Source organism: Notechis scutatus, chromosome 11 (assembly GCF_049901735.1).
Source record: "Notechis scutatus isolate UNSWTSFEM ecotype Mainland chromosome 11, rNotScu1.2, whole genome shotgun sequence".
NCBI classification, from domain to species: domain Eukaryota; kingdom Metazoa; phylum Chordata; class Lepidosauria; order Squamata; family Elapidae; genus Notechis; species Notechis scutatus.
In genome coordinates this window covers 3,295,797-3,321,197 of record NC_142019.1, presented here as the reverse complement: position 1 = coordinate 3,321,197, position 25,401 = coordinate 3,295,797, and the positions used below count along the sequence as shown (strand labels likewise).

General features: G+C 46.2%; 1 protein-coding gene, 1 long non-coding RNA gene and 1 other non-coding gene across 3 annotated transcripts in view; 2 read left to right on the top strand and 1 right to left on the bottom strand.

Annotated features, from left to right (window-relative positions):
- The window catches only part of LOC113425338 (uncharacterized), a 370,548-nt gene that overhangs the window by 14,038 nt on the left and 331,109 nt on the right, over positions 1-25,401 (bottom strand). The window lies entirely within an intron of this gene.
- SHF (Src homology 2 domain containing F) lies at positions 236-24,717 on the top strand. Its single transcript, XM_087972589.1, has 9 exons — positions 236-376; positions 8,078-8,220; positions 11,356-12,011; positions 14,713-14,842; positions 15,747-15,977; positions 18,333-18,530; positions 20,617-20,749; positions 21,263-21,382; positions 22,990-24,717. The coding sequence occupies exons 3-9, from the start codon at positions 11,721-11,723 to the stop codon at positions 23,195-23,197; spliced, it is 1,311 nt and encodes a 436-aa protein (XP_087828715.1). The 5' UTR covers positions 236-376; positions 8,078-8,220; positions 11,356-11,720; the 3' UTR covers positions 23,198-24,717.
- TRNAH-GUG (transfer RNA histidin (anticodon GUG)) lies at positions 8,204-8,275 on the top strand. Its single transcript has one exon. It is a non-coding gene; the product is annotated as a tRNA-His (tRNA).

Sequence of the window (25,401 nt, the reverse complement as noted above, 5' to 3'; positions counted from 1 at the left end):
ACAGTTATTTTAAGCTATAACAATAAAGTGGAATTCCAGTGGTCCTTGCAATCTCCTTTAAAAACTGAAAACCCTGCAAACCACCACAATCCCATAATTTTAGATCATGTGCTCAGCAGGACAGATGCGTGCCCTCTTGTACTCCGAGAAGTGTAAAATGTGCTGATGTTTCAACAACAACTTTGGCGCTGTTCTGGTGATAGTTACACATTAAACAACTCAACTCTTGGATAGCTTGAAAACAATCACTAAATTTTGCCTGGGTGGAATAAAACCCAGGAAAACTCAGGATGGATCTTCAACAATGGACAATTCATTCACAAGCTTTTGGTTGAAATTGCCATACCTCAAGATGAAGCAGGCATGTACAGCAGAGGTAAGTATTCAGCCGGTTCTGACCAATTCTGGAGAACCAGTAGCGGAAATGTTGAGTAGCTTGGAGAACCAGCAAATCCCACCTCTGACTGGCCCCACCAACCCCATCTATTCTCTGCCTCCCATTGAGTCCCAGATGATCGGCTGGGTCTCCTTTGGTTGTCCTGCACATGAGAACGGAGGTGGAAAGCAGGTTAGTGGGGTGGGGAGGAATGGGGATTTTGATAACAGATAATTATTATTATATGTTACTTCCATACCTCTCAAGGCTAAACGTTTGTGATGGTCCTGCCAGCTGTATGAATTTACTTTGCACATTAGATTTAAATTAGATTAACAGAGTCGGAAGGGACCTTGTAGGTCATCTAGTCCAACCCCGCCCAAGCGGAGACCCTACACCATTTCTGACAAATGGCAGTCCAATCTCTTCTTGAAAGTCTCAAGTGATGATGCTCCCACAACTTCCGAGGGCAACTTCTGCTCCATTGGTTGATGGTTCTCACTGTCAGAAAGTTTCTCCTTATTTCCAGGTTGAATCTCTCCTTGTTCAGTTTCCATCCATTATTCCTTGTCTGGCCTTCAGGAGAATTGAGCTAGCGTACGCACCCTCCTCTCTGTGGCAGCCCTCAGATATTGGAAGACAGCTATCCTGTCTCCCCTGGTTCTTCTCTTCACTAGACTAGCCAGGCCCAGTTCCTGCAACCGTTCATCGTATGTTTTAGCCTCCATAATCATCCTGGTTGCTTTTCTCTGTACTTCTTCTAGAGTCTCAACATCTTTTTATAATGTGGTGAACAAAACTGGATGCAGTGCTCTAGGTGTGGTCTTACTAAGGCTTTATAGAGTGGTATTAGTACCTCTCTTGATTGTATCCCTCTGTTAATGCAACTAGGGCAGGGGTCCCCAACCACCGGGCGCGGACCGGTACCGGGCCGTGGAGCACTCTCTGCCGGGCCGCAAAGAATTTTTTTTAAAAATGGCGGCTTTCTTCACCTTCGGTGAATGCTGCTGGGATCGGGATCAAGGACACAAATGAAAGAAGGGGAGGGAGGAAGCAACCGAAGCCTGTCCTTCTCTCTGGGTCAGCTCTCTCAGTCGCTCTCTCGCTCCTCCAGCCAGCAGGAAGAAACTGCTTCAAAGAAGCGGGGGGCTTTTTCCTGTCGCCGCAGCGCCTCCGAAGCGCCTGTTTCTCCCCACCCCACCCGCCCGCCCGCCCGCCCGCGGGTTCAACCCAGTGCTCCGTTCTGCCTGCCTGCCTGCCTGCCTCGTTAATGGTTGAATCGAACAGCTTCGGCTGAGTAAAAGAGGCGAATAGTTATTATTCTCAGCGAAGCTGCTCCCAAACAACCAGAAACTAAGGCAGGCAGGCAGGCAGGCAGAACGGGACACTGTGGATTGAAGCGCGGCGGGCGGGGGGTGGGGTGGGGGGTGAAACGGGCGCTTCGGAATAGCTGCGGCGACAGGAAAGCCCCCCGCTTCTTTGAAGCAGTTTCTTCCTGGGCTGGTGGAGCAGCGAGAGAGCGAAGCCTCCTTCTCTTCTCTCCTCCCCGGTCCTTGCAAAAATTTTCTGCTTGAAACCGGTCCCTGGTACAAAAAGGTTGGGGACCACTGAACTAGGGGATTGCATTAGCTTTTTTGGCTGCTGCTGCACACTGCTGGCTCATATTTAGCTGGTTGTCCACTAAGACTCACAGTTACTGCTATTGAGCCTGGTTTCACCCAGTTTATATGTGTACTTTTGGTTTTTCTTGTCTAAGTGTAGGACTTCACTTTTCTCTACATTGAATTTCAGTTTTTAGAATTTTGCAGTAACCTTTCCTGCCACGCCCACCAAGCCACGCCCACAGAATCGGTGGTAAAATTTTTGAATCCCACCACTGACGTACAGTAAGCCGGGAGGACAAAAGGCAGGAATCTAGTCTACAAGATCCTTTTAGGGGACAGATAAGGAAGGGAGATAGATAAGAAGAAACCAAGTCATTAAGGAAACAACGACAAAATGTCACCAGAACAGAAGAGAATAACGGAGTTGGAAACGGGCCTTGGAGATCTTCTAGTCCAGTGGTCGCCAACCACTGGTGGTCCACGAGAAAATTTTGGTGGTTCACAGAGAAATGTCCCCCCCAGCAATTAATCCAGGCTGCATGGGAACACAAGGCTGTGCTGCCCACATGGCCTGTGGGAACACAAGGCTTGCATTGCTTGCCTTGTGAACAACACAAGGTAGTGAGGGAGGGGGAAAGAGCAGAGGGGAAACTTGCCCAACTCACCCCACACGCCTTGCCTGGCCACCGGGCTGCTTCTTTCCGCTTCTTCTTCTGCTTTTGGCTGCACGAAAGGAAAGCAGCCAAAGTCTTTCTTTCTCTCCCCCAAACTCCGCCAGAAATGAGTCTTTGGGGCCCTGCAAGGCCTCCTGCTCCAAGAGGCTGTTGCGGCATGGCAAATGTCACAAAGACTCACTTGGGGAGCTTGGGGAAGAAAGACTTCTGCTGCTTCTGCTGCTTTCCTTGCATGAAGCCAAAAATCCTCCCCCCATTCTAGTCCATCCCCTTGCTCAAACCGAAGACCCTATACCATTTCAGACCAATGACCGTCCAATCTCTTCTTTAAAACCTCCAATGTTGGAGCATCCACAATGGGATGATCTTGAAATTTCTCCCAGACGTATGTCCCGAAGGTGCTTTTCCAAAAAAATCCAACTGGGTTTTCTTGTTCTTTTCCTTGAAAACATTTCACTTCTCATCCAACAAGCTTCTTCAGTTCTTCGGGAATGAAAGAAACTTCTTGGATGAGAAGCAAAACATCATCAAGAAAAAAACCAAGAAAGTCTAGTTGCCTTTGATAAAGCACCTTTGGGGCAACCCTGACCTGCCTGACTGAGAATCTGCGTAGACTCTCTGATGTATCTTATACTAATGAAAATCAAGACGGGGTTTGTTTGAGTTTCTTTCTAACTCTTTCCCCATCTCGGATCTGTGTAATCCTTCCTGAAGCACCTCCTCTTTGGCGATAACCTCCTTTCTTCCTCCTTTAATGGTTCTGTAGGAAGAAAAACGCTGTCCAGTTCCAAGGTGGGAGAGAAGCACACCAGAATTCTTTCTATTCATTCAACCAGGGGTGGGATTCTACGGTTCAGACCGGTTCTATAGAACCGGTTGTTATGATTCTGCCCAGTTAGGACAACCGGCAAATGGTGCCCATGGCTGATCCCACCCCACCCCTTCCTGCCCACTCACTCCTTACCTGGCATGCGTGCCATCAAACTTGCCTGCTAAGTTGCTATTTTTCTTTTTCTTTTTTTTCCTGACCATTAGCTGTACTGCTGTGCTGGGAGATTTAGATTAGTTAGAAATCAGGAAATAGTTGGATTTCTTGCTTCCTAGCTAATCTAAAAGGACTGAAGCTTCTATTTTTCAGTGCAGACTCAGATAGCAGATTGCAGAAAGATAGATGTCTAAGTGAATCTGTGATTTTGTGAGCAACTCAATCTGCTTGCCTGCTTTGCCTGATTTTGGATAAAAGTCATTTTTACAATATTTACAATATTTACAATATTTACATACAAGCCATGCCCAGCGAGTCACGTGACCATCAAGCCAAACCCACAAATTAGGCCACGCCCACCAAGCCAGTTGTTAAGAAATTTTAATCCCACCCCTGCATTCAACCATTTCTTCTTAAAGTGGGAAAAGTCAGACATTTTTGGCACAGTACTGTCTATTCTTACCAGAATCCATTGGCTTTTCAGGTTCCATCTAAAAATCCTTTTTTAGAGTTGCTAAGTGTGTTTTTTTCCTCCCCAGTTTGATAGGCAAAGCTTTCTTTTTTCACCTAGTCCTTAAGAGTAGCTTTAACTTTCTGCCATTCTTCCTTTAACTGTGCCAGTTCTTACTTATATGATGATGATGAGTCATAATTTTATTTGTGTAGTATTTGAACCTAATATTTCTAAGATGTGTTCTGGGAGGCTGCCAAATCTGAAACGAATGCCAAATCCGATGAATAAACAAAAATTGCACGCTGGCTTGCAAAAAAATTGATTTGATTCCAGCTACTAGTGTGATGACCCAGAGTGTTAACACAAACGTAACAAAATCCAAAATGTAAATAAATGTCCTTTAATGCCTCCAACTTGTCCCTACTGTTCAATAATACTCAGTTGGAGATACTCAAAAATAGTCTTCAAAAGAAAGCAATACAGTCCGAATTTAATGAGCAGATAGAGGTGAAATACAAAACCAAACAAACTACAATGATGAAATTTCCACAATGGAACAGGAGAAGTATTTATCAAAGTCAAGGAGATAACAAGGCACAGTCTGTTGGAAGGACGCCAACTAAGATAACTTCAGACCAAAATAAAACACGCTTTGCGCAGCGTTAGCCAGTATGCAGGTCCAAACTCTTATGCAGTTCTCACACCTGCAGCCCATGAAGAGGATCAATGAAGAGGATCAAGGACGTCTCCTCCCGAGTAGACCACATCTCTCCCTTATCCTCTCCTCCCTGCATGCCCTAGGATGGATAGGGGATGGGCCTGGGTCCTCCTCTGACTGCTCAGCTGGCCTCTGCCCTTCCCCAGCCTCCTCCACAACCTCCGGAGCCACACTTCCACTCCCTGTTGGCTGTTCCTCCTCTCCTTCAGAGTCAGTTTCCACCAGGGGACAACTAGCATCAAAGGGAATTAGAGAAAATGATAAGGACCAACAATCAGAAGTCGAAGAATGACCATTATGCTTCTCGATAGTCACCCAAGGAGAATGCAATGCAGCAAAACTTCCTTGGAGAATTTTATCTGCGTAATAACTGTCAATGTTGGACATGGAGATAACAACCCATCAAAAGAAGTGTGTGGGGGGGGGGGAGCAGCTCCAGCGGACTCACCTAAACACATCCCATATCAATTTTAGGTGCCATAATGTCTGGTAGACTTTACGGTTGGGTGCCACCCAGATCAAAAGGGTTTCTTAATCAATCTCACAACTCAACCTTGTACCTTCACATCAGTACAGGTAGTTCTCCATTTAGGGCCACAATTAAGTCTCAAATATCTTGCTCAAGATCACTCTGTTGTACCGCTACTGTGGTTATTAGCATACATGTGACTATCTTTTTTTCTTTTGTAAAATGATATGCTCTGACAATACGCTGTATTCAAAATGTTTATATATGAATTTTTTAAAAAACCTTGTACTCAAAAAAAAAAAAAAAGCCATAAATTTCTTTTGTTAAACAAGACAGTTAAGTGAGTTTCACTCCGTTTTAAGACCTTTCTTGCCCCGTTTAAGTGAATCACTGCAGTTGTTAAATTAGTAACACGGTTGTTAAGTGAATCTAGCTTCCCCATTGGTTCTGCTTTGCAAAAGGGGATCATGTGACCCCAGGACACTGCAACTGTCATAAATACAAGTCAGTGGGCAAGCATCGAATTTTGACCAGGTGACCATGGGAATACTGCAACGGTCGTAAACGTGAAAAACTGTCATAAGTCCCTTTTTTCAGAGCCATTGTAATTTCCAATGGTCACTAAATGATCAGTCGTAAATCAAGAATTACCTGTATCAAATTTCTAGGTTCTATTATATCACAAGACCTAAAATGGACACCTAACATCAAAAAGACATCAAAAAAGCACAACAAAGAATGTTCTTTCGGCGCCAACTCAGGAAGCTCAAACTGCCCAAGGAGCTGCTGATCCAGTTCTAAAGAGGAATTATTGAGTCTGTCATCTGCACCTCTATAACTGTCTGGTTTGGTTCTGCAACCCAACAGGACAGACACAGACTTCAGAGGATAATTAGGACTGCAGAAAAAACAGTTACTACCAATCTGCTTTCCATGGAGGACCTGTATACTGCACGAGTCAAAAAGAGGGCTGTGAAAATATCTACAGACCCCTCACATCCCAGACATAAACTATTTCAACTCCTACCCACAAAACGACGCTATAGAGCACTGCACACAAGAACAACTAGACACAAAGACAGTTTTTCCCCAAAAGCCATCACTCTGTTAAACAAATAATTCCTTCAACACTGTTCAACTATTTACAAAGTCTGCACTACTATTATTGTTAATGTTCTCATCACTCCTTATTACCCATCCCCTCCCACTTGTGACTATATTCCTGTAACTTTGTCACTTGTATCCTTACGATTTATATTGACTGTTTCCTAGTATGATTTGATTGCTTATTTGTACCCTATGACTATGATTAAGTGTTATACCTGATGATTCTTGACTCTTGACGAATGAATATTTTCTTTTATGTATACAGAGGGCATTTGCACCAAGACAAATTCTTTTATTGGCCAAGTGTGATTGGACCAAGTGTGTCCAATCACACTTGGCCAATAAAAGAATTCGATTCTATTCTATCAGTATTATGCTAACCCAAGAAATTGTATTTTGCAACCTTAGGTTCAGGAACTGAGTGAAATCAGCCAAAATCTCATTCTTAAACCTTTAATTCCTCTGTGATATATTATCAAAGTCACATAGATGAGATGGAGGTCATAGAAATTTGATAAGTAAATAAAATAAAGAACATAGCCCATTTTACATCAGTTGAGAAGCACTGACCTAGACAGATAGAGATGCAAAATAAATTTGCAGCACCACAACCCACCCAGGGGAAAGCTGCAAAAAGCAAACATTTGTGTGTTACAGAAGTGCAGCTAGATTCTTCGCGATGGGACCTAACCTGAGACTGTGGTTTCTTCCAAAGTTGTCACAGGTTTAGGAACCTGTGACAACTTTGGAAGAAACCACAGTCTCAGATTAGGTCCCATCGTGAAGAATCTAGCTGCACTTCTGTAACACACAACGAGATGAGAATGTGCATGTAATACAGGGTGGAATGTATGTTTCCATCCTGAGCAAAGGGCCTTGAACTTTAGCAGTGTGTTGGAAATAACAGAATTTGGAAGGGACCTTCAAGGTCTTCTAGTCCAACCCCCTGCCCAGGCAGAAAATCCAATACAATTTCAGACAAATGCCTATCCAATCTTTTCATAAAACCTCCAGTGTTGGAGCACCCACAACTTCTAGAGGCAAGTTGTTCCACTGGTTAATTATTCTCACTGTCAGGAAATTCCTCCTTAATTCTAGGTTGGATCTCTCCTTGACTGGTTTCCATCCATTGCTTCTTGCCCTGACTTCAGGTACTTTGGTGAATAGGTTGATCCCCTCGTCTTTATGGCAGCCAAATGCAAAGCCAAGCATGCAAAATTCTTAAGGATGCAAGGAAAAAAAAATCGTTATAGGGATGGAAAGATACAAAGCATCGCTAAGCGGTGCTCCAGGACTCTGCAGTCTAAATGTATAAATAAAAGTCATTTGCCAGCCTCTATCACTATTAATCTTCTCATCACTCCTTATCACCCCTCCCCTCCCACTTGTGACTGTAGGACTGTAACTTTGTTGCTTGTATCCTTACGATTTATATGGACTGTTTCCTAGTACGATTTGATTGCTTATTGTACCCTGTAACTATCATTAAGTGTTGTACATTATGATTCTTGATTCTTAACGAATGTATCAATTTCTTTTATGTATACTGAGAGTATTTGCACCGAGACAAATTCCTTGTGTGTCCAATCACACTTGGCCAATAAAGAATTTTAATTCGAATTCTCTGCGAATCATCTGAAGGCTGATTGTCCACAAAATTCAGTTTAATTCCTTCCATCCTGTTCTGCAGCCTACTCACCAAAGGGGGCGCTGTGCGACACGGGCACGCATCCCTATTCGAAGAAGCGATGACGTCAGAGACCGTAGAAATGAAGAAGGTGGTTGCCAAGCTGTTTCTCCAGCGCCTGGGTGGCTCGCCGTGATCGTATAGTGGTTAGTACTCTGCGTTGTGGCCGCAGCAACCTCGGTTCGAATCCGAGTCACGGCAAGGGTGCTTTCCTTTTTCCCCTTTCTAAATTCGGATTTCCAGCCTTTAACGACAAGGGACTTCCTCTGTGCTTTTTAAATTATTCGGCAGTAAAGGAAAAGAGAAGGGCTCTTGCAAAATTCAATGCACCAATGAAGCCCAGCGTCGAGGCGGGAAGCCCAGCTTGGGTTCCTTCCAGCAGGAATCCGGTTTTACATTCGGAGTGAATGGTTTTTGAATGTATGTTTCGCGTGCATTTGCTGGAGGTGTGGTTGTAAGCTTGCTGGAAAACAACGCAACACCCCCGGCTGCATTTTGCCCAGGAGGCGTCCGTTTTGCTGTTTTTAAGCTTTAACCCATTCAAGGCCAATGGATAGGGATAGGAATAGAAATAAAAAAAGAATAGAATAGAATAGAATAGAATAGAATAGAATAGAAGGAATATGGAATATAATGGAATATGAAATAGAACAGAATATGGAATTGAATAGAAGATAGGATAGGATAGGATAGGATAGAATAGAATAGAAATAGAATAGAAGGAATATGGAATAGAATAGAATAGAAATAGAAGGAATGTGGAATAGAATGGAATATGGAATAGAATAGAATAGAATAGAATAGAATATGGAATTGAATAGAAGATAGGATAGGATACGATAGAATAGAAATAGAATAGAAGGGATATGGACTAGAATAGAATAGAATAGAATAGAATAGAATAGAATAGAATAGAATAGAATAGAATAGAATAGAATAGGATAGAATAGCAATAGGAATAGAATAGAATAGAATATGGAATTGAATAGAAGATAGGATAGGATACGATAGAATAGAAATAGAATAGAAGGGATATGGACTAGAATAGAATAGAATAGAATAGAATAGAATAGAAGATAGGATAGAATAGCAATAGGAATAGAATAGAATAGAAATAGAAATAGAATAGAAGGAATATGGAATAGAATAGAATAGAATAGAATAGAATAGAATAGAATAGAATAGAATAGAATAGAATAGAATAGAATAGAATTCTTTATTGGTGTCCAAGTGTGATTGGACACACAATGAATTTGTCTTGGTGTAAATACTCTCAGTATACATAAAAGAAAAGATACATTCATCAAGAGTCAAGAATCATCAGGTACAACACAATGATAGTCATAGGGTACAATAAAAATAGAATAGAATAGAAATAGAAATAGAATAGAAGGAATATGGAATAGAATAGAATAGAATAGAATAGAATAGAATAGAATAGAATAGAATAGAATAGAATAGAATAGAATTCTTTATTGGTGTCCAAGTGTGATTGGACACACAATGAATTTGTCTTGGTGTAAATACTCTCAGTATACATAAAAGAAAAGATACATTCATCAAGAGTCAAGAATCATCAGGTACAACACAATGATAGTCATAGGGTACAATAAAAATAGAATAGAATAGAAAACAGAATAGAATCGAATCGAAAATAGAATAATTCACGTTTGGAATGAACACACGTGTCTTTTTCATGTGTGATGTTTATTCAGGGGTCCCAGTTAGATTATTCAGTCCAGATGTAGTTGAAATTGAAGGAGGACACATGATCGACAGGCCTATGTTTAAAAAGGGTTGTCTGATCAGCCTTAGCAAGTGGAGAACATGGTAGGGAATAGAGAATAACAAGAGTTGGGACCTTGGAGGTCTTCTAGTCCAACCCCCTTTCCTCCCTAGATTCTTTACAATCTGAGACTGTGGTTTCTTCCAAAGTTGTCACAGATATAATAAGTGACAATGAAGAGAATGTATGCTGGTATGTAATACAGAGTGGAATGTATTTTTATTTTATTTTTATTTATTTTATTTATTTATTTTGATTTGTCAATCGCTTACAAGATAATAGTTATAAGTATATACATAGTTATGAATACATGAAATGGGTACATATAAGAAAAATAAAAGAAACAACAGGACAGGGACGGTAGGCATGTTGGTGCGCTTATGCATGCCCCCCTACAGACCTCTTAGGAAAGGGGTGAGGTCCATAGTAGACAGTCTAAGGTTAAAGTTTTTGGGGTTTGGGGAAGAAACCACAGAGTCAGGTAGAGTATTTCAGACATTGACCACTCTGTTGCTGAAGTCGTATTTCCTGCAATCAAGTTTGGTGCGGTTTACCTTGAGTTTGTATCTATTGTGTGCTCTTGTGTTGTTGTGGTTGAAGCTGGAGTATTCATTGACAGGTAGGACATTGCAATGTATATTTCCATCCTGAGCAAAGGGCCTTGAACTTTAGCAGTAAGTTAGAAATAACAGAATAACAAGAGTTGGAAGGGACTTTAAAGGTCTTCTAGTCCAACCCCGCCACCCAAGCCAGAGACCCTATAGGGCCTATATACCAATGTAAGAGAGCTTCACTCCAGGTAGTCTATCAGCCTGTGGATTTTACCTAAATGTGCCTACAAGGGGCATAAATGATCCCAAACATCCCCCCTCCCTCCCTCTCTCCCCCCTCCCTCCCTCCCCCCCCTCTGTTACTCCAATGTGCCCTCAAAGAGAAGAAACTACATTGAGTTTATGAGTGTATTATGTTTAGGGCTCGACTGTCCTGAGTCCCTCAGACCAACCAATCCAGCCAGGGCTGCCTCAACACATGGGATACTAACCTGTGTATGTTAACCCTTCCATGCACCTTGTATCCTATAAATACAGCAACGTGTTTATTTACATTTTACTGCATTTTTTTATATTAACACCAACATGCAAATATATGTTTAATTTTCCTGCCTTTTTAAAATGAATACTAACATGCATTAATTAGAAATCAACACGGATCACACGGATAAATATGTGTTTTATTTTATCGACCATTTACACTTTGATTCCTGGGAGGAGTTGTGGTAGGGGCTCCAGTAGACCGCTTTGCCCGGGGGAGGGGTGTGTGTGTGTGTGTGGCATCAGACGGCTCTGAGTCCAGCATGATGGACACCTGTTGGGGACTCAACCCCCCCCCCCACACCCTGCCCCATCAGCCACTGCCCATGGCCGGGCCCCATGGAACTGCCCGCCTGCAACCCTTAGCAGGACGCTTCCTTCTCTCTTCGCCTTGCTCTGAGCAGAGGCTCCGCGCGGGGAGGAGGAGGAGGAGGAGGAAGAAGGCTGCTCCGAAGTGGCGAACTACAGCTCCCATCATCCCTCACCGAGAACGGGCCCGCCCGGGGCTGCCGGGCCTTGTAGTCCCCGCAGCATCTGGAAGGTAGAAACGCGGAGGATGCGGGTTTAAAGGCGGCGTTGGGCGCCCGGGTGGGGGGCGAGGAGCCAAGGGGTCCGCAGCGGAGCGATCCAGCCGGGATCCAGGAGGGGGGGAAGGATGTTGGCGGCGGTGCAGCCGGCCGGCTAAGCCCCCCTAACTCCCCTTCCCCGGGAATCGTTGCTTGGAGCCGGTCCGCGAAAAGGGGTCGCCGCCGCCGCCGCCGCCTCCTCCATGGCTCGCTGGCTTCGCGACCGCCTCCTCTTCCGCAGCGCCAAGCCGGAGCCCCCGCAGCCGGATTACGCGGCGGGTCCCGAGCAGCCCGACCTCCTCGCCGCCTACCGCCTCCAACGCCAGCGCGACTTCGAGGATCCCTACGGCGGGGGCTCCTCCGCCGCCGCCCCGCCCCGCTGCCGCTCGCCCCGCCGCCGGAGGCTCGTCCGGGTGGAAGCGGAGGAGAGGGCGGGCCCCGCCGACGGCCCCGGCCTGGGGGACCGCCCGCCGGAGCAGAACAAGGAGAGCAAGGTCTTGCGGCGGGAGGGAGGGAGGGGGGGGCTGGGGAGGGGAGGGCTGGGCATCTCTGTCCAGCGGAGGGGAAGGGTCTTTTCTTGGCTTTCCAGGGAGGAGGGAAGAGGGGCGAATCCGCCTTGGTCGCTTGGCCTGGGCTGCGCCCGAGCTGGGCTGTTTGGGATTCAAACCTCCTTGGGACACTGCGAATAGCATGGGAATGGAATGGAATGGAATCGAATTAGAATAGAATAGAATATTAGAATATTACTCTATATAGAGTAGAGTAGAGTAGAGTAGAGTAGAGTAGAGTAGAATAGAATAGGGATATAGAATAGAATAGAATAGAATAGAATAGAATAGAATAGAATAGAATAAGGGATATAGAGTAGAGTAGAATAGAATAGAATAAGAATAGAATAATAAGAATAAGAATAAGAATTAGGGATATAGAATAGAGTAGAGTAGAGTAGAGTAGAGTAGAGTAGAGTAGAGTAGAATAGAATTAGAATAAGAATTAGAATTAGGGATATAGAGTAGAGTAGAATAGGGCAGAGTAGAGTCGAGTAGAATAGAATAGAATAGAATAGAATAGAATAGAATAGAATAGAATTCTTTATTGGCCAAGTGTGACTGGACACACAAGGAATTTGTCTTGGTGCAAATGCTCTCAGTGTACATAAAAGAAAAGATACATTCATCAAGAGTCCATCATCAGGTCCAACACTTAATGATAGTCATAGGGTACAATAAGCAATCAAAACATACTAGAAAACAGTCAATAAAAATAGTAAGGATACAAGCGACAAAGTTACCGTCATACAGTCACAAGTGGGAGGGGATGGGTGATAAGGAGTGATGAGAAGATTAATAGTAATAGTAGGGCAGATTTTGTAAATAGTTGGACAGTGTTGAGGGAATTATTTGTTTAGCAGAGTGATGGCGTTCGGGGGGAAAACTGCCCTTGTGTCTAGTTGTTCTGGTGTGCAGGGCTCCATAGTGTCATTTTGAGGATAGGAGTTGAAACAGTTTATGTGAGGGATGTAAAGGTGAGGGTCTGTGGAGTTGGTCCTGGGAAGAATTGGTGGGGAGGGTACACTCTGGGATGTCTTTCAGGACCGTCTTAACAGCATTATGGGCCCTGGGCAAAGCAGTGTACTGGGGCCCCTACAACAACTACTCCCAGGAATCAAAGTGTAAATGGTTGATAAAATTAAACATATATTTATCAGTGTTAATTTCTATTGATGCATGTTAGTATCAATTTAAAAAGGCAGTACATTGCAATACATATGTTGATTTATTTATATGACACAAGGTGCATGGAAAGGTTAACATACACAGGTTAGTGCTGGTGGGGCCCATCAGGCCCATGCCTTAAGACAGCCCTGGTGTCTTTTGTGCCCCCTCCCCCTGTGTTGGGGCAGAAAGGAGGGTAGGGGGAAAGGATGGTGTGTGTAGGGGTGTGTTGGTTTGGATCTATGGACTGGAATTCATGTGTGGATGATGGGTTTTAGGGCCGCTCAGGAAAGCAAAATAAAGAGCAGGCATGCTAAATTAAACTGGTTGGGTTGGGGGGGGCGAAAGCTGGGGAAAAATCCCCCAAATTAAATCAACTATTTTGTTTGCATTTTAGAAAAGTTGAACACTCCCTCAGAAACACACTGTTGGGTTGCATTTATATACATGAATTAATTAATGATAGCCTTTTATCTTTTAAAAAAACCCCACAAAACTTGTGGCCCCGGATGCTAAATCTTTCTTAAAATACCAATGCTGAGTTCACACCCTCTGCTTTCTGTAGCTTGATGTGATGAACTATTTCACACAACATGCACAGACAATTCCTGTTGCACACTGCTCAACCCTCTTTTAGTGTTCTGTAGATCTTTTTGTAAATCTTTTAGATTTTGTAGATTTTTAGGGATCCTGTTTAGAGTAGAGTAGAGTAGAGTAGAGTAGAATAGAATAGAGTAGAGTAGAGTAGAATAGAATAGAATAGAATAGAATAGAATAGAATAGAATAGAATAGAATAGAATAGAATAGAATTCTTTTATTGGCCAAGTGTGATTGGACACACAAAGAATTTGTCTTGGTGCAAAGGCTCTCAGTGGACATCAAAGAAAAGATACATTCGTCAAGAGTCAAGAATCATCAGGTCCAACACTTAATGATAGTCATAGGGTACAGTAAGCAATCAAATCATGCCAGGAAACAGTCAATATAAATCGTAAGGATACAAGCGACAAAGTTAGTCATACAGCCACAAGTGGGAGGAGATGGGTGATAAGGAGTGATGAGAAGATTAACAGTAATAGTAGTGCAGACTTTGTAAATATTTGTTTAGCAGAGTGATGGCTTTCAGGGGGGGGAAAAAACTGTCCTTGTATCTAGTTTATGGGCCTTCCTTTTGAATATACAAGCAAAAACAGGCCCTTCGTGACTATAGATTTTGCCTCCAGTTTAGCCATTAATTAAAATATCTCTCCTTGAGTTGCTGATGAATGAACAGGGTGGACAAGTGACTCGCTTGGAGCTCAAAATCCTCCAGCATGGCTGGAGCAAATTTGGTGTCAAATTGCACCTTTGGAGTCAAGGACATGGGCACATCTTGGCTTGGAAGGTCCTTCTTCCTTGCCCCCCCCCCCAAGCCAAAGTTGGTCTTCTCCTGCTACTGCTTGGATCCATGATTAAATGGTCCTTTCCTTTGTGTAGAAGATGACCATTCTGCAAGACTATTCAGACCCATTCGACACCAGGCAAGAAACTCACAGTCCGATGCAGGAGCAGCAAAGGGATAAAAATGAAGGATACATGGAGCCATTCGAAGCTCAGAAGCTCCTGGCTGGTAAGGGAGGTGGTTTTAATTGACCGAAGAGAATATTGGTAGCTCAAGGTTGAACTGTAGGGTCCTGGGTGTGCTCTGAGCTCGGTTGCTTTCTTGCAGATGTTTCATGACCCTACTAGGTAACATCATCAGTGCTAGAAGGGAGTGGGGGTTGCAGTGTGGAGATGAAGGAGATGGGAGGTGGAGGTGGAGGTGGAGGAGGAAGAGGACTCTGGGATCCTTGATGCCCTCTGAGCTCGGTGGCTTTCCTGCAGACGTTTCGTGATCCAACTAGGCAATGTCATCAGTGCTAGAAGGGAGTGGGGTTTGCAGAGTGGAGGAGAAGGAGATGGGAGGAAGAGGAGGAAGAAGAGGAGAAGGACTCTGGGGTCCTTGAGGGTCTCTGAGCTCAATTGCTTTCTTGCAGATGTTTCATGACCCTACTAGGTAACATCATCAGTGCTAGAAGGGAGTGGGATTTGTGAAGAGGAGGAGGAGGAGGACTGTGAGGCCCTTAGTGCTCTCTGAGCTTAATTGCTTTCTTGCAGACATTTCGTGACCCTATTAGAAGGGAGTGGGGTTTGCAGAGTAGAGGAGGAGGAGAACTGTGGGGTCCTACTGCTTTCTTGCAGACGTTTCATGACCCAAGTAGGTCATATCATCAGTGCACGGAGGCTGTTATCTAGTTGAGTAATGAAAAGTTGGTAAGGAAGCCATCAAGCTCGGAGAGCATCAAGGAGCCCCCAGTCCTCCTGCTCCTCCTCTTCCTCCTCCCCTTCCTCCTCCTCCTCCTCCTCCCCAGCAGAATGTCCTTCCAAGAGGCTAGGAGAAGTTCTACCGAGGAGGGCAGAGTTGGTGTTGTGGTGCATGCATAACCAGGAGGAGGAAGTCCTGGCCAAGCATGCACCTTCTCTTTGCAACCTAGAGGTTCAGAAGGGTGGATCCAAGGAAGAAGTTGCCACTCAGAAACCTCTACATTTGTACGACACTCCCTACGAAGCCTCCGAGAATGAATCAGGCCCAGAGAACCCGCCTTCTTCTCAGCCTGCCGTCTCCTGCCGCTACTCGTGGTTGCCAGAAGATGATGAGCGGCCTCCAGAGGAGTATGACCAGCCGTGGGAGTGGAAGAAGGAGCGGATCTCCAGAGTCTTTGCTGGTAAGATAAGATGCTCCACCGTTATGTGGGTACCATAGAGACCAGTAGAAGTACAGGTGCCAAATTCTCCTCCTCCCTCTCCCCTCCCTCTCCCCTCCCTCTGCCTCTCCCCTTCTTCTCCCTCCTCTTCCTCCTCCTCCTCCTCTTCCTCCTCCCCTCCCTTTCCCTCTGCCTCTCCCCTTCTTCTTCCTCTTCTTCCTCCTCCTTCTCTTCTTTCTCCTCTTCCCCTCCCTCTCCCTCTCCCCTCCTGCTTCCTCCTCCCCTCCCTTTCCCTCTGCCTCTCCCCTTCTTCTTCCTCCTCCTCCTTCTTTTCCTCCTCCTCTTCCTTCTCCTCCTCCCTCTGCCTCTCCCTTCTTCTCCCTCTCCTCCTCCTCCTCCTCTTCCTCCTCCCCTCCCTTTCCCTCTGCCTCTCCCCTTCTTCTTCCCTCCTCTTCCTCCTCCTCCTTCCTTCTTCCTCCTCCCCTCCCTCCCCTCTCCCCTCCTGCTTCCTCCTCCTCCCTTCCCTCTGCCTCTCCCCTTCTTCTTCCTCCTCCTCCTTCTCTTCCTTCTCTTCTTCCTCCTCTTCCCCTCCCTCTCCCTCTCCCCTCCTGCTTCCTCCTCCTTCCTTTCCCTCTGCCTCTCCCTTCTTCTTTCTCCTTTCCTCCTCCTTCTCTTCCTCCTCCTCTTCCTTCTCATCCCCTCCCTCTGCCTCTGCCCTTCTTCTTCCTCCTCCTCCCCTCCCTTTCCCTCTCCTCTCCTTCTTCCTCCTCCTCTTCTTCCTCCTCTTCCTTCTCCTCTTCCTCTCCTCCCCTCCATCTTCCTCCTCCCTCCTTTTCCTCCCTCTCCCTTCTTCCTCCTCCTCCCTCCTCTTCCTCCTCTTCCCTCTCCCTCTCTCCTCCTCTTCTCCTCCTCCTCCCTCCCTTTTCCTCTGCCTCCCCTTCTTCTTCTTCTCTTCCTTCTCCTCTTCCTCCTTCCCTCTCCCTCTCCCCCCTCTTCCTCCTCCCCTCCTTTTCCCTCTGCCTCTCCCCTTCTTCTCCTCCTCTTCCTCCTCTTCCTCCTCTTTCTCCCTCTCTCCTCCCTCTTCCTCCTCCTCCTCCCTCCCTTTTCCTCTCCTCCCTTCTTCTTCATTCTCTTCCTTCTCCTCTTCCTCCTCTTCCCCTCTCCCTCTCCCCTCCCTCTTCCTCCTCCCCTCCTTTTCCCTCTGCCTCTCCCCTTCTTCCTCCTCCTCCTTCTCTTCCTCCTCCATTTCCTCCTCCCCCCTCCCTCTGCCTCTGCCCTTCTTCTTCCTCCTCTTCCTCCTCCTCTGCTTTTCTCCCCTTCCTTCCTCCCTCCCTTTTATGAGACAGCTCAGGTTAGGTGTAGTTCAGAGCAGGAATAAAGCGGAGTCCAAAATCCTTCCACCACTTTGTTCATTCCCTCCTTAACTCCCCACTGCAAGATGTCTTGCCTGGAGTCCACAGCGTCCACATCTGATTCCCTCCACCTTTCTTTCCTTTCGTCTGAGTGGGATTCGATTTTTTATTTTACTACCGGTTGTGTGGGCATGGCTGGGTGGGCCTGGCAGGGGAAGGATACTGCAAAATCTCCAGTCAGGTGTGGTTTTTGCCGGTTCTCGGAACTACTCAAAATTTCCGTGACCGGTTCTCCAGAACCGGTCAGAACCTGCTGGATCTCTGAGCTGGCTTGGTTTCTTGCAGACGTTTCATGACCCCCACTAGGTGACATCATCAGTGCTAGAACGGCTAGCATAAACCCCACGCCGTCCTAGCACTGATGATGTGACCTAGTAGGGGTCATGAAACGTCTCTGCAAGAAAACAAGCCAGCTCAGAGGATTTACTTCCGAGTAAACGGGCAATCCGATTTGGAGGAAGGGCTGTGCCTGGTTGCATTGCAGCCCCTGCTGCCACGGGGGTCTCTGCCCGAGAACTACTCAAAATTTCCGCTACTGGTTCTCCAGAACTGGTCAGAACCGGCTGAATGCTACCTCTGGAGACGTCCTGAGAACTGGTAGCGGACATTTTGAATAGTTTGAAGAACTGGCAAATCCTACTCTGACTGGCCCCGCCCCCTGTCTATTCTCCGCCTCCTGAGTCCCAGCTGATTGGCTGAGTCTTCTTTGGTTGCCCTGCATAGGAGAACGGAACTGGAAAGCAGGTTAGTGGGGAGGTGGGAGGGAATGGAGATTTTGCAGTATCCTTCCCCTGCCACGCCCACCAAGCCACGCCCACAGAACCAGTAGTAACCTTTTTTTTTTTAATCCCACCACTGCACCCATGAGCACGAGGCTACCTACCTTGGTGGTCTCCTCCTGCTCTCTAAACATCTTCAGGCGCCCTCCTCCTCCTCAATTTTTTTCTCTTGATGGTTCCCCCAGTGGAGATTGAAGGGATCAAGGACTTGCCGTGGCCTCCTCCAGTTGGGCAGCTTGATGGTTCAACTACTAACCACTCGGAACCTGAGAAACACCTCCTTCTCCAAAGCAGCGGCTACAGAGATGCTCCCCCGGGCCTCCAAAATGCCAGTACCAGCACTCCAGACTTGTCTGCTTTGCCCTGTCCCCTGGAAGTCAATAGTGAGTAAGCTGGTTGTGTGAACAAAGGTGTGTGTGTGTTGTGTGTGTCAGCCCTTAAAATAGTATAAATGAGCACATAGGTTTTTTTGCAAAATTTCAACTGCACCGTCAGCTATAGGCAGTCTGTTAGGAATATGAGTCACCTAACAGCTATTTGGGTTAGAAATATATAAACCAGGATAAACATTTTCGTACTATGTCTTTAAGACAGGGGTCCCCAACCACCGGGCCTCGGACCGGTATCGGTCCGTGGAACATTTTCTACCAGGCCACCGGTTTGCTGGGAGCCGCCATCTTGTTTCGATGAGAAAGTGCTTCCGGGTGAGCTTTTCCGGTTGGAAAGCGGCATTTGGGTCCTGAAGGAATCCTCGCGCCTTAGTTTCATCGAAGAGGGGGCGGCGGCTTCGAACGAAACTAAGGCGCGAGGATTCTTTCAGCACCCAAGGCAAGGCGAGCCGAGCGACCGTCCCGAAGCCGTCCCGAAGCCCATCGACAAAGGTACAAAGGAGGAGTTGAAGGTGGCGGGGAGAAGCGGGGGACGGCTGGCTGGCCGGTCACTCGGCTTGCCTTGCCTTGTCATGCGTGCTGATGCCGGTACCGGGCCGTGGATCATTTTGTGATGCTGGTACCGGGCCGTGGCACAAAAAAGGTTGGGGGCCACTGCTTTAAGAGATTGCAAAAACTGCAATTGGGTGTGGTTTTTCAAAGGGCCATAAGATGGAGCCAGAAACCTGGATTGTTTTAGTCTTAGTCTCAGAAGTGAGTGAGTATCTCTGTTTCCTTCTGTTGGAAAGCATTGCCGTTGCTCCATTTCTCCTAATGGACTGATATTTCTGGATTTAATGTAAGTCTGATACTGAACTGTTTTTGACACTGGAATTTGTTATTGGATTATCACTGGATTGGAAACTGACTGATTTACTTGTGAATGACTTTGGATTGCTTATTTTGGACTTTGCTTAACGTTTCTGGAAGTAAAAACCTACATTTACTGTACAGTGTATCTGTGTGCTGTATGTGTATCATTCAAACACCTCTCTCAAATTACATCTCCCTGTATGCGCTCATTCTCCTAACGGGGAATTACCTCAACACAGTCCTTGCTTAATGAACAGCCGCTGAACAACAGAATGGGAGCTTCATCCTGTCCCCAAAGGGGTCTCTTTGCAGGAGAGGAGGGGGAAAAAAAAGTCAAGCTGGTTGCAACCACTTATTCAAAGCTTCTCACACACACACCCTTTTTTTCACATGCGAGTGTCAGGCCCAAAACCAGGAGTGACACGGCGATGAATCTTGCAAGCTGAGTGCTTTATGGTTCCCGCACCTATAGACAGAATCTTGCCAGACTGAACACTCTCCTATCTGCCTCTACAATATACCCTTGGAACTATAAAGGAGGGTCTGTCTTCATCCTCTTTCTCTCAAACACGATATCAGGGCACCGTTGCCTCTTCCTACTCTGGATTGCACCCTTCCCCTCCTGGGAATCTACCTCCTCACCGCCTTTCTACCACATCATTGGTGGACTTCAACTCCCAGAATTCCCCAACTACCGTGTATGGACTTCAAGTCCCAGAACACCTCAGTCACCATATCTCAGGCCCCAAACCAAGAAGGACACATGACAATTCTTACCCAGCTGAGATACTTATTGTTCCACACCTATAGACAGAATCTTGCCAGACTGAAGACTCCCTTATCTGCATCTAAAATATACTGTGGGAACTATTGAGGAGAAGCTATCCTCACCCTCTTTCTCTCACACAAAATCTCTGGGCTGAGCTGCCTCTCGCTCCTTTGGAAGGCAGCCCCTCCGCCTCCTCACCTATCACAATGCGTTATATGTCAAAAAAAAGGGGACGGGGCCTCCATTGTAGATACTCTCTTGCTCCTACCGTAGATACCCCTAACTTTGCCAAATCCTCAGCACGTTGGCTATATTTTTATCTCCATCTCATTTGCCCCCCTCCCATATTTCCCCCCCTCCCCAGGGCGGGCCTGATCCTGCCTTTCACTCTTGTCCTGCAGCCGCGTCCCACAGCTCCCACTCCACCTTTCACATTCCATTATGTGCTTCTGCTCCAAGGTGCAGCGACGGTGAAAAACTCATGTGCGCCGGCGTGCACGGAAGGAAAGTGTGCCCCCTGCTGGTTGAGCCCAGAGGATGGGGCGGCTTTTGGCGAATATGTCAATCCTGCACTGCCCCTGGAGAGCCAAGCGTAAGTAGGCTGATTTAGAGACCGCTCACTCCCAGGGAGACCCTGGCCTGTGTAGACGAATCTCTTCTTTTGCATATTTCTTTGCTCTTCTTTTTTTAAGGGGCATTTTTAAAAACATTTTTTTTTCTCATTTTGTTTGGGTTTTTTTTTTTTTTTAAACTTGTAATTCTTTTATTTTGTGAGATTTGGATTTATTTTTCGGGATTTGGTGGAGCTCTCGCCTCACCATCAGGAGGCCGTGAGTTCAATCCTAGGTAGAGGCTAAGATATTTTTTTTCTCTCTGGGCACGATAAGAATAGATCTGCTGAAAGAAAACTCTGCATTGGCGACAGGAAGGGCATCCAGCCAGTAAACACTCCGCTCCATGCAGTTGCCCCGACTCCACCCCGCAAGAGATTACAGGGACATTAAACAAAACAAAACAAAACAAAAAAACAAATTGTATTTTAACTTTTTGAATAATTTTTTAAAAAAAAAAAGGATAAAAGGGGAATGAATCTCTTCTTTTGCAGGTGGTACCATGGGACCCTGAGTCGAGTGGATGCTGAGAACCTGCTCCGACTTTGCCGGGAAGCGAGTTACCTGGTTCGCAACAGTGAGAGTAGCCACGATGCCTTTTCACTCTCCCTCAAGTGAGTGTAATCATACTAGCGTTTCCTCCCCTTGGTACATCACAGGGAATGGCTGGCACCCTGATTGCACATATGTCTCCACCTTCTGATTCCTGAACTCAGGGCAGTCAAGACTCTTGACAATTTGCTCAGGTTCAAGAAACCCTTTATTGAGTACACTGTGTTGGCATTTAGAAAGGTGAAGCTAGTTCTAAATACTCCTGCGTTTAGGGCAGGGGTACTCAAACTCAATTTACCTGGGGGCCGCTGGAGGCAGAGTCTGGGTGAGGCTGGGCCGCATAAGGGATTCCACAAAAATGACCTCATTTCCGCTTCCGCGTGACGTCCTTTCCGCTTCTACTTGTCACAACAGCGCGGCGGATGACGAACAGCCCGGTAGCAGTCGCCTTTCTCTGCGTTTGATCGTGGCATTTGTTGATGGTAGAAAGTACCGGAATGGCGACCGCAAAAAAAGGCAACTGCTACCGGACTGTTTGTCATCTGCCACACTGTTGTTACAAGCGTCGTATGCATGAAGTCGGTGTAGCTTAGCCTAGCACCGAATGTCAGCCATGACGAGGAACGGCAGGCAGGACTTCCTTCAGAGGTCCACCCCCCCTGCGGGCCGCACTAATATTATACTTTCATATCACGGTGGGGGCCACAGGATATCGTCCTGAGGGCTGCGATTGGCCCGCGGGCCGGCGAGAATGAGACCTCTGGTTTAGGGATAGTGAATAGAATAGAAATTTCTCACCCACTCACCCCCTGTGTCTTTTAGATCACATGGGTGTTGTGGTTTGCAGACGGCAGCGGAATCAAACAGTGGCATAGAACGGGGACCAGTCAGGGAGTCTGGAGAGAACTCGAACAAGGACCCTGCGTCCAATGCAGGGATGGAGCCAGGACCCTCTGGGAGAGGGGTGCTGACTCCAGAACCTCCAGTCTGGCAGCAGCAAGGCAGAGGAACAAGGGGAGCCTGTTCCCAGTACGTGTGTGTACAGAGCTGCTCGAAGGCAAGAGCAGCTGAGACAAAAGGGGCGACGGGAGTAAGGCTTGGAGGTGATTGCCCCTCCCATAAGGTATAAAGGAGAGGCAAAGGTAGAGAAGCCTTTGCAGGAAGGAAAGTTGTTCGCTCTGTTCAGATGAATCCTTGAAGGACTTTGTACTTTGATTGGTTTTTTTCCAGTTCATTTGGCACTTTAGTTGTTGGCAGCAATTCAAAGGAGAGAAAGGTGGGTGCTTATCTCGAGGGACTGTTTGGGACTCATGACAGGCTGGGAATGAACTTAATTCCCAGCTATTGAATTAAAACAAAGAGTTGTTTGGACGAAACGTGTGCTTAATTATGGCCTTGGTCAGAACCATGGGCCAATCAATTCAGCCACAGGTTCCTGCTCAGCTCTGACAGGTGTCTGTTGACATGGCCTTGGTTCACATGCCGGCTAGTAGATGTTTTGACTAGCCGCTGAGGCACCACATTCCTAAGTTCCACCCTACCCAACCCCACCAGGAATGACAACCAAGAAACGAAGCCGGAGTAAGCATGGGAGAGAATGGCTTCAGCTGAGGTCGTTTTGCAGGCTGACCTATGTGTTTGTGTTCTTCTCCTTTCTCTCTCCCCCTAGGAACAGCCAAGGGTTCCTTCACATGAAACTCCTGCAGACCGAAGACAACAAGTTTATCTTGGGCCAGCACAGCCCTCCCTTCAACAACATCCCAGAGGTCATCCACCACTATGCCAGCCACAAGCTGCCCATTCAGGGGGCTGAACACATGTCCTTGCTCTACCCGGTCTCTACTCAGCCCTCCAGCTGCCTGGCCGCAGAGCAGTGACTTGCACTGAAGGGCCCAAAAGCCAGGGGCTGGAGGTGTGCATGAAGGTTGGGTGGAGCATTTGTGGTCTACAGGCTCGTGTCGCGCAGAGGAGGCAGGAAGCGCCTGAAGTTGGAAACTGTTCATTGGTGGGCCAGAGGTCTGCAGATCCAAGAATGGTTGTATCTTAGGCTCCGTAGTTGGCCAATACAGCCACATCTTGCATGTTGGACTCCAAAGCATTCTTCAAGGTTGCCAGGTCATCCTTCTCTGTGTAGGGAGTGGTCCGTTCTGAAATGGACCTTGGGTCATCAAATCCAGAGTTTTGCAATGATGTCCCTGCATCCACCCGCCTAGCCTCCCAAATTGTGAATTCCATCTGCTCAGTGCTCATCCATTCCTACCTCTTGGGTACATTGCTTCTACTTCTTCACGGCTCTGCCTCTGCAATGGAGGCCTTGCAGATCCAATATTTGTAGGATCTAATAGGTGTCCCATCAAAACCTTTCTTTGGTGGCAGCTTGAATATTTGATGGCATCAAGAGAAGACCTAATGCCTGAACTGCCACTTTATGTCATCCCTGCCAACCCACCAAAAATAATCTCATAGCTCATTAAACCTATTGTGTTGATTAGGGCTTCTTGACTGGCTAGCAAGTCATTAAACCTAGTTATGTTGATCAGAGCTTCTTGGCTGGCTATCAAGTTACAATAGACCAAGTGGGACATGGATGTATAAATGACTGGGTTAAGGAATGACATTTCCAGTCATTTATACATCCATGTCCCTCTTGGTCTATTGTAACTTGATAGCCAGCCAAGAAGCTCTGATCAACATAACTAGGTTTAACGACTTGCTAGCCAGTCAAGAAGCCCTAATCAACATAATAGGTTTAATGAGCTATGAGATTAATTTTGGTGGGTTCCATCCCATGATTGAATGGGGGGTCTCTATTTTTATAGATAGAGAAGACTCTTTTAATTTCTGAACTAAGAGAATAGATTTCTTTTAGATGTTTTACCTGATTCTCAGGACTGATGGATTTCTGCTGTTGCTAATTGGAGAACAGATGCATTGAGAAGATTGCTATCTGGACTGATGGGCTAATGGACTAGAAAGCTAAATAAAAAGGATTTAGAAAACAGAGGCCATATCTCAGTGCCAAAACTGATGTTTGGCGCGCAAAGATTGCAGATCTAATTCCCAGGAACTTCTACTAAGAATTAAATTGTACTATGATGTGGAAAACTTCTGCTGGATTGCTGGAGAGCTACTCGTAGTTACATCAATAGATGGGCGAAGAAGCTGGCCTGGAAGCAGATGGCTTGTTATGGAGAGTCTTTGCATGTGGCTAGAAGCAGTTCAGTATTATGAATTTATCCAGGATGCATTGTGAAACCCTTCTTTGGTAAGAGTTGAGTTGTCTTTTGTTGGTTCCTTCAAGTAAGTAATAAAAACGCAAAATGGCAGACTTAGACTGCGGTCTTCTTTGTTCATGGTAACTTTTACTCATTGGAGAACTGTGTTTACTCATTGTGTTGACATGGTTGTCCCAAAGGTGCTTTTTCAAGAGGCAACTGGACTTTCTTGTTTTTCTTTGAAGATGTTTCGCTTCTCATCCAAGGAGCTTCTTCAGCTCTGACTGGATGGTGGGGGAAATGGAAGGATTTCAATTCCTTGAGGACACAGTGGCCTCAATGACTCCCTAAAACAGGGGTGGGCAAACTACGGCCCGCGGGCCACATCCGGCCCGTTGGTCTTTTTAATCCGGCCCGCCGAAGATTGGTACAGAATTAAGGTTTGATGTGAATGATTGCATTCATTTGATTTTGACTTGTAATGACAGGCATTTCGACACCAGGTGGCGGCCCGTCTGTCAAATTTTAAAAGTCAATGAGGCCCCTGAGCCAAAAAGTTTGCCCACCCCTGCCCTAAAAGAATGCAAATGACCAGCTGTGTGCAAGGAATATAAAGGGCTGTTTTGCTCCGTGAAACTTTCAAAAATCCTTCCCCAAACCTTCAAACGGGAGGCATAGTTGTCTCTGCTCTTGAGCTTCCAAGTCTGGAAAGAAGATTTTGAGAATGATTAAAACTGTCCTCTCCTTAGTTGCTGCAAAGTTTGGGAGCTTAAAAAAAGCTCTTGCCTCCAGCCACAGCAGAAGAAAACAACATGATTTATCCACACCATCCCTGTATGTGAAGTGCATTTGTCCAACTGCACGAG

Coding starts and splice junctions, on each gene's coding strand:
- SHF (XM_087972589.1), top strand. CDS start 11,721: ATGGCTCGCTGGCTTCGCGACCGCCTCCTCTTCCGCAGCGCCAAGCCG. Junction 12,012..14,712: donor AGCAGAACAAGGAGAGCAAG/GTCTTGCGGCGG, acceptor TTTGTGTAGAAG/ATGACCATTCTGCAAGACTA. Junction 20,750..21,262: donor CTGCCCCTGGAGAGCCAAGC/GTAAGTAGGCTG, acceptor CTTCTTTTGCAG/GTGGTACCATGGGACCCTGA.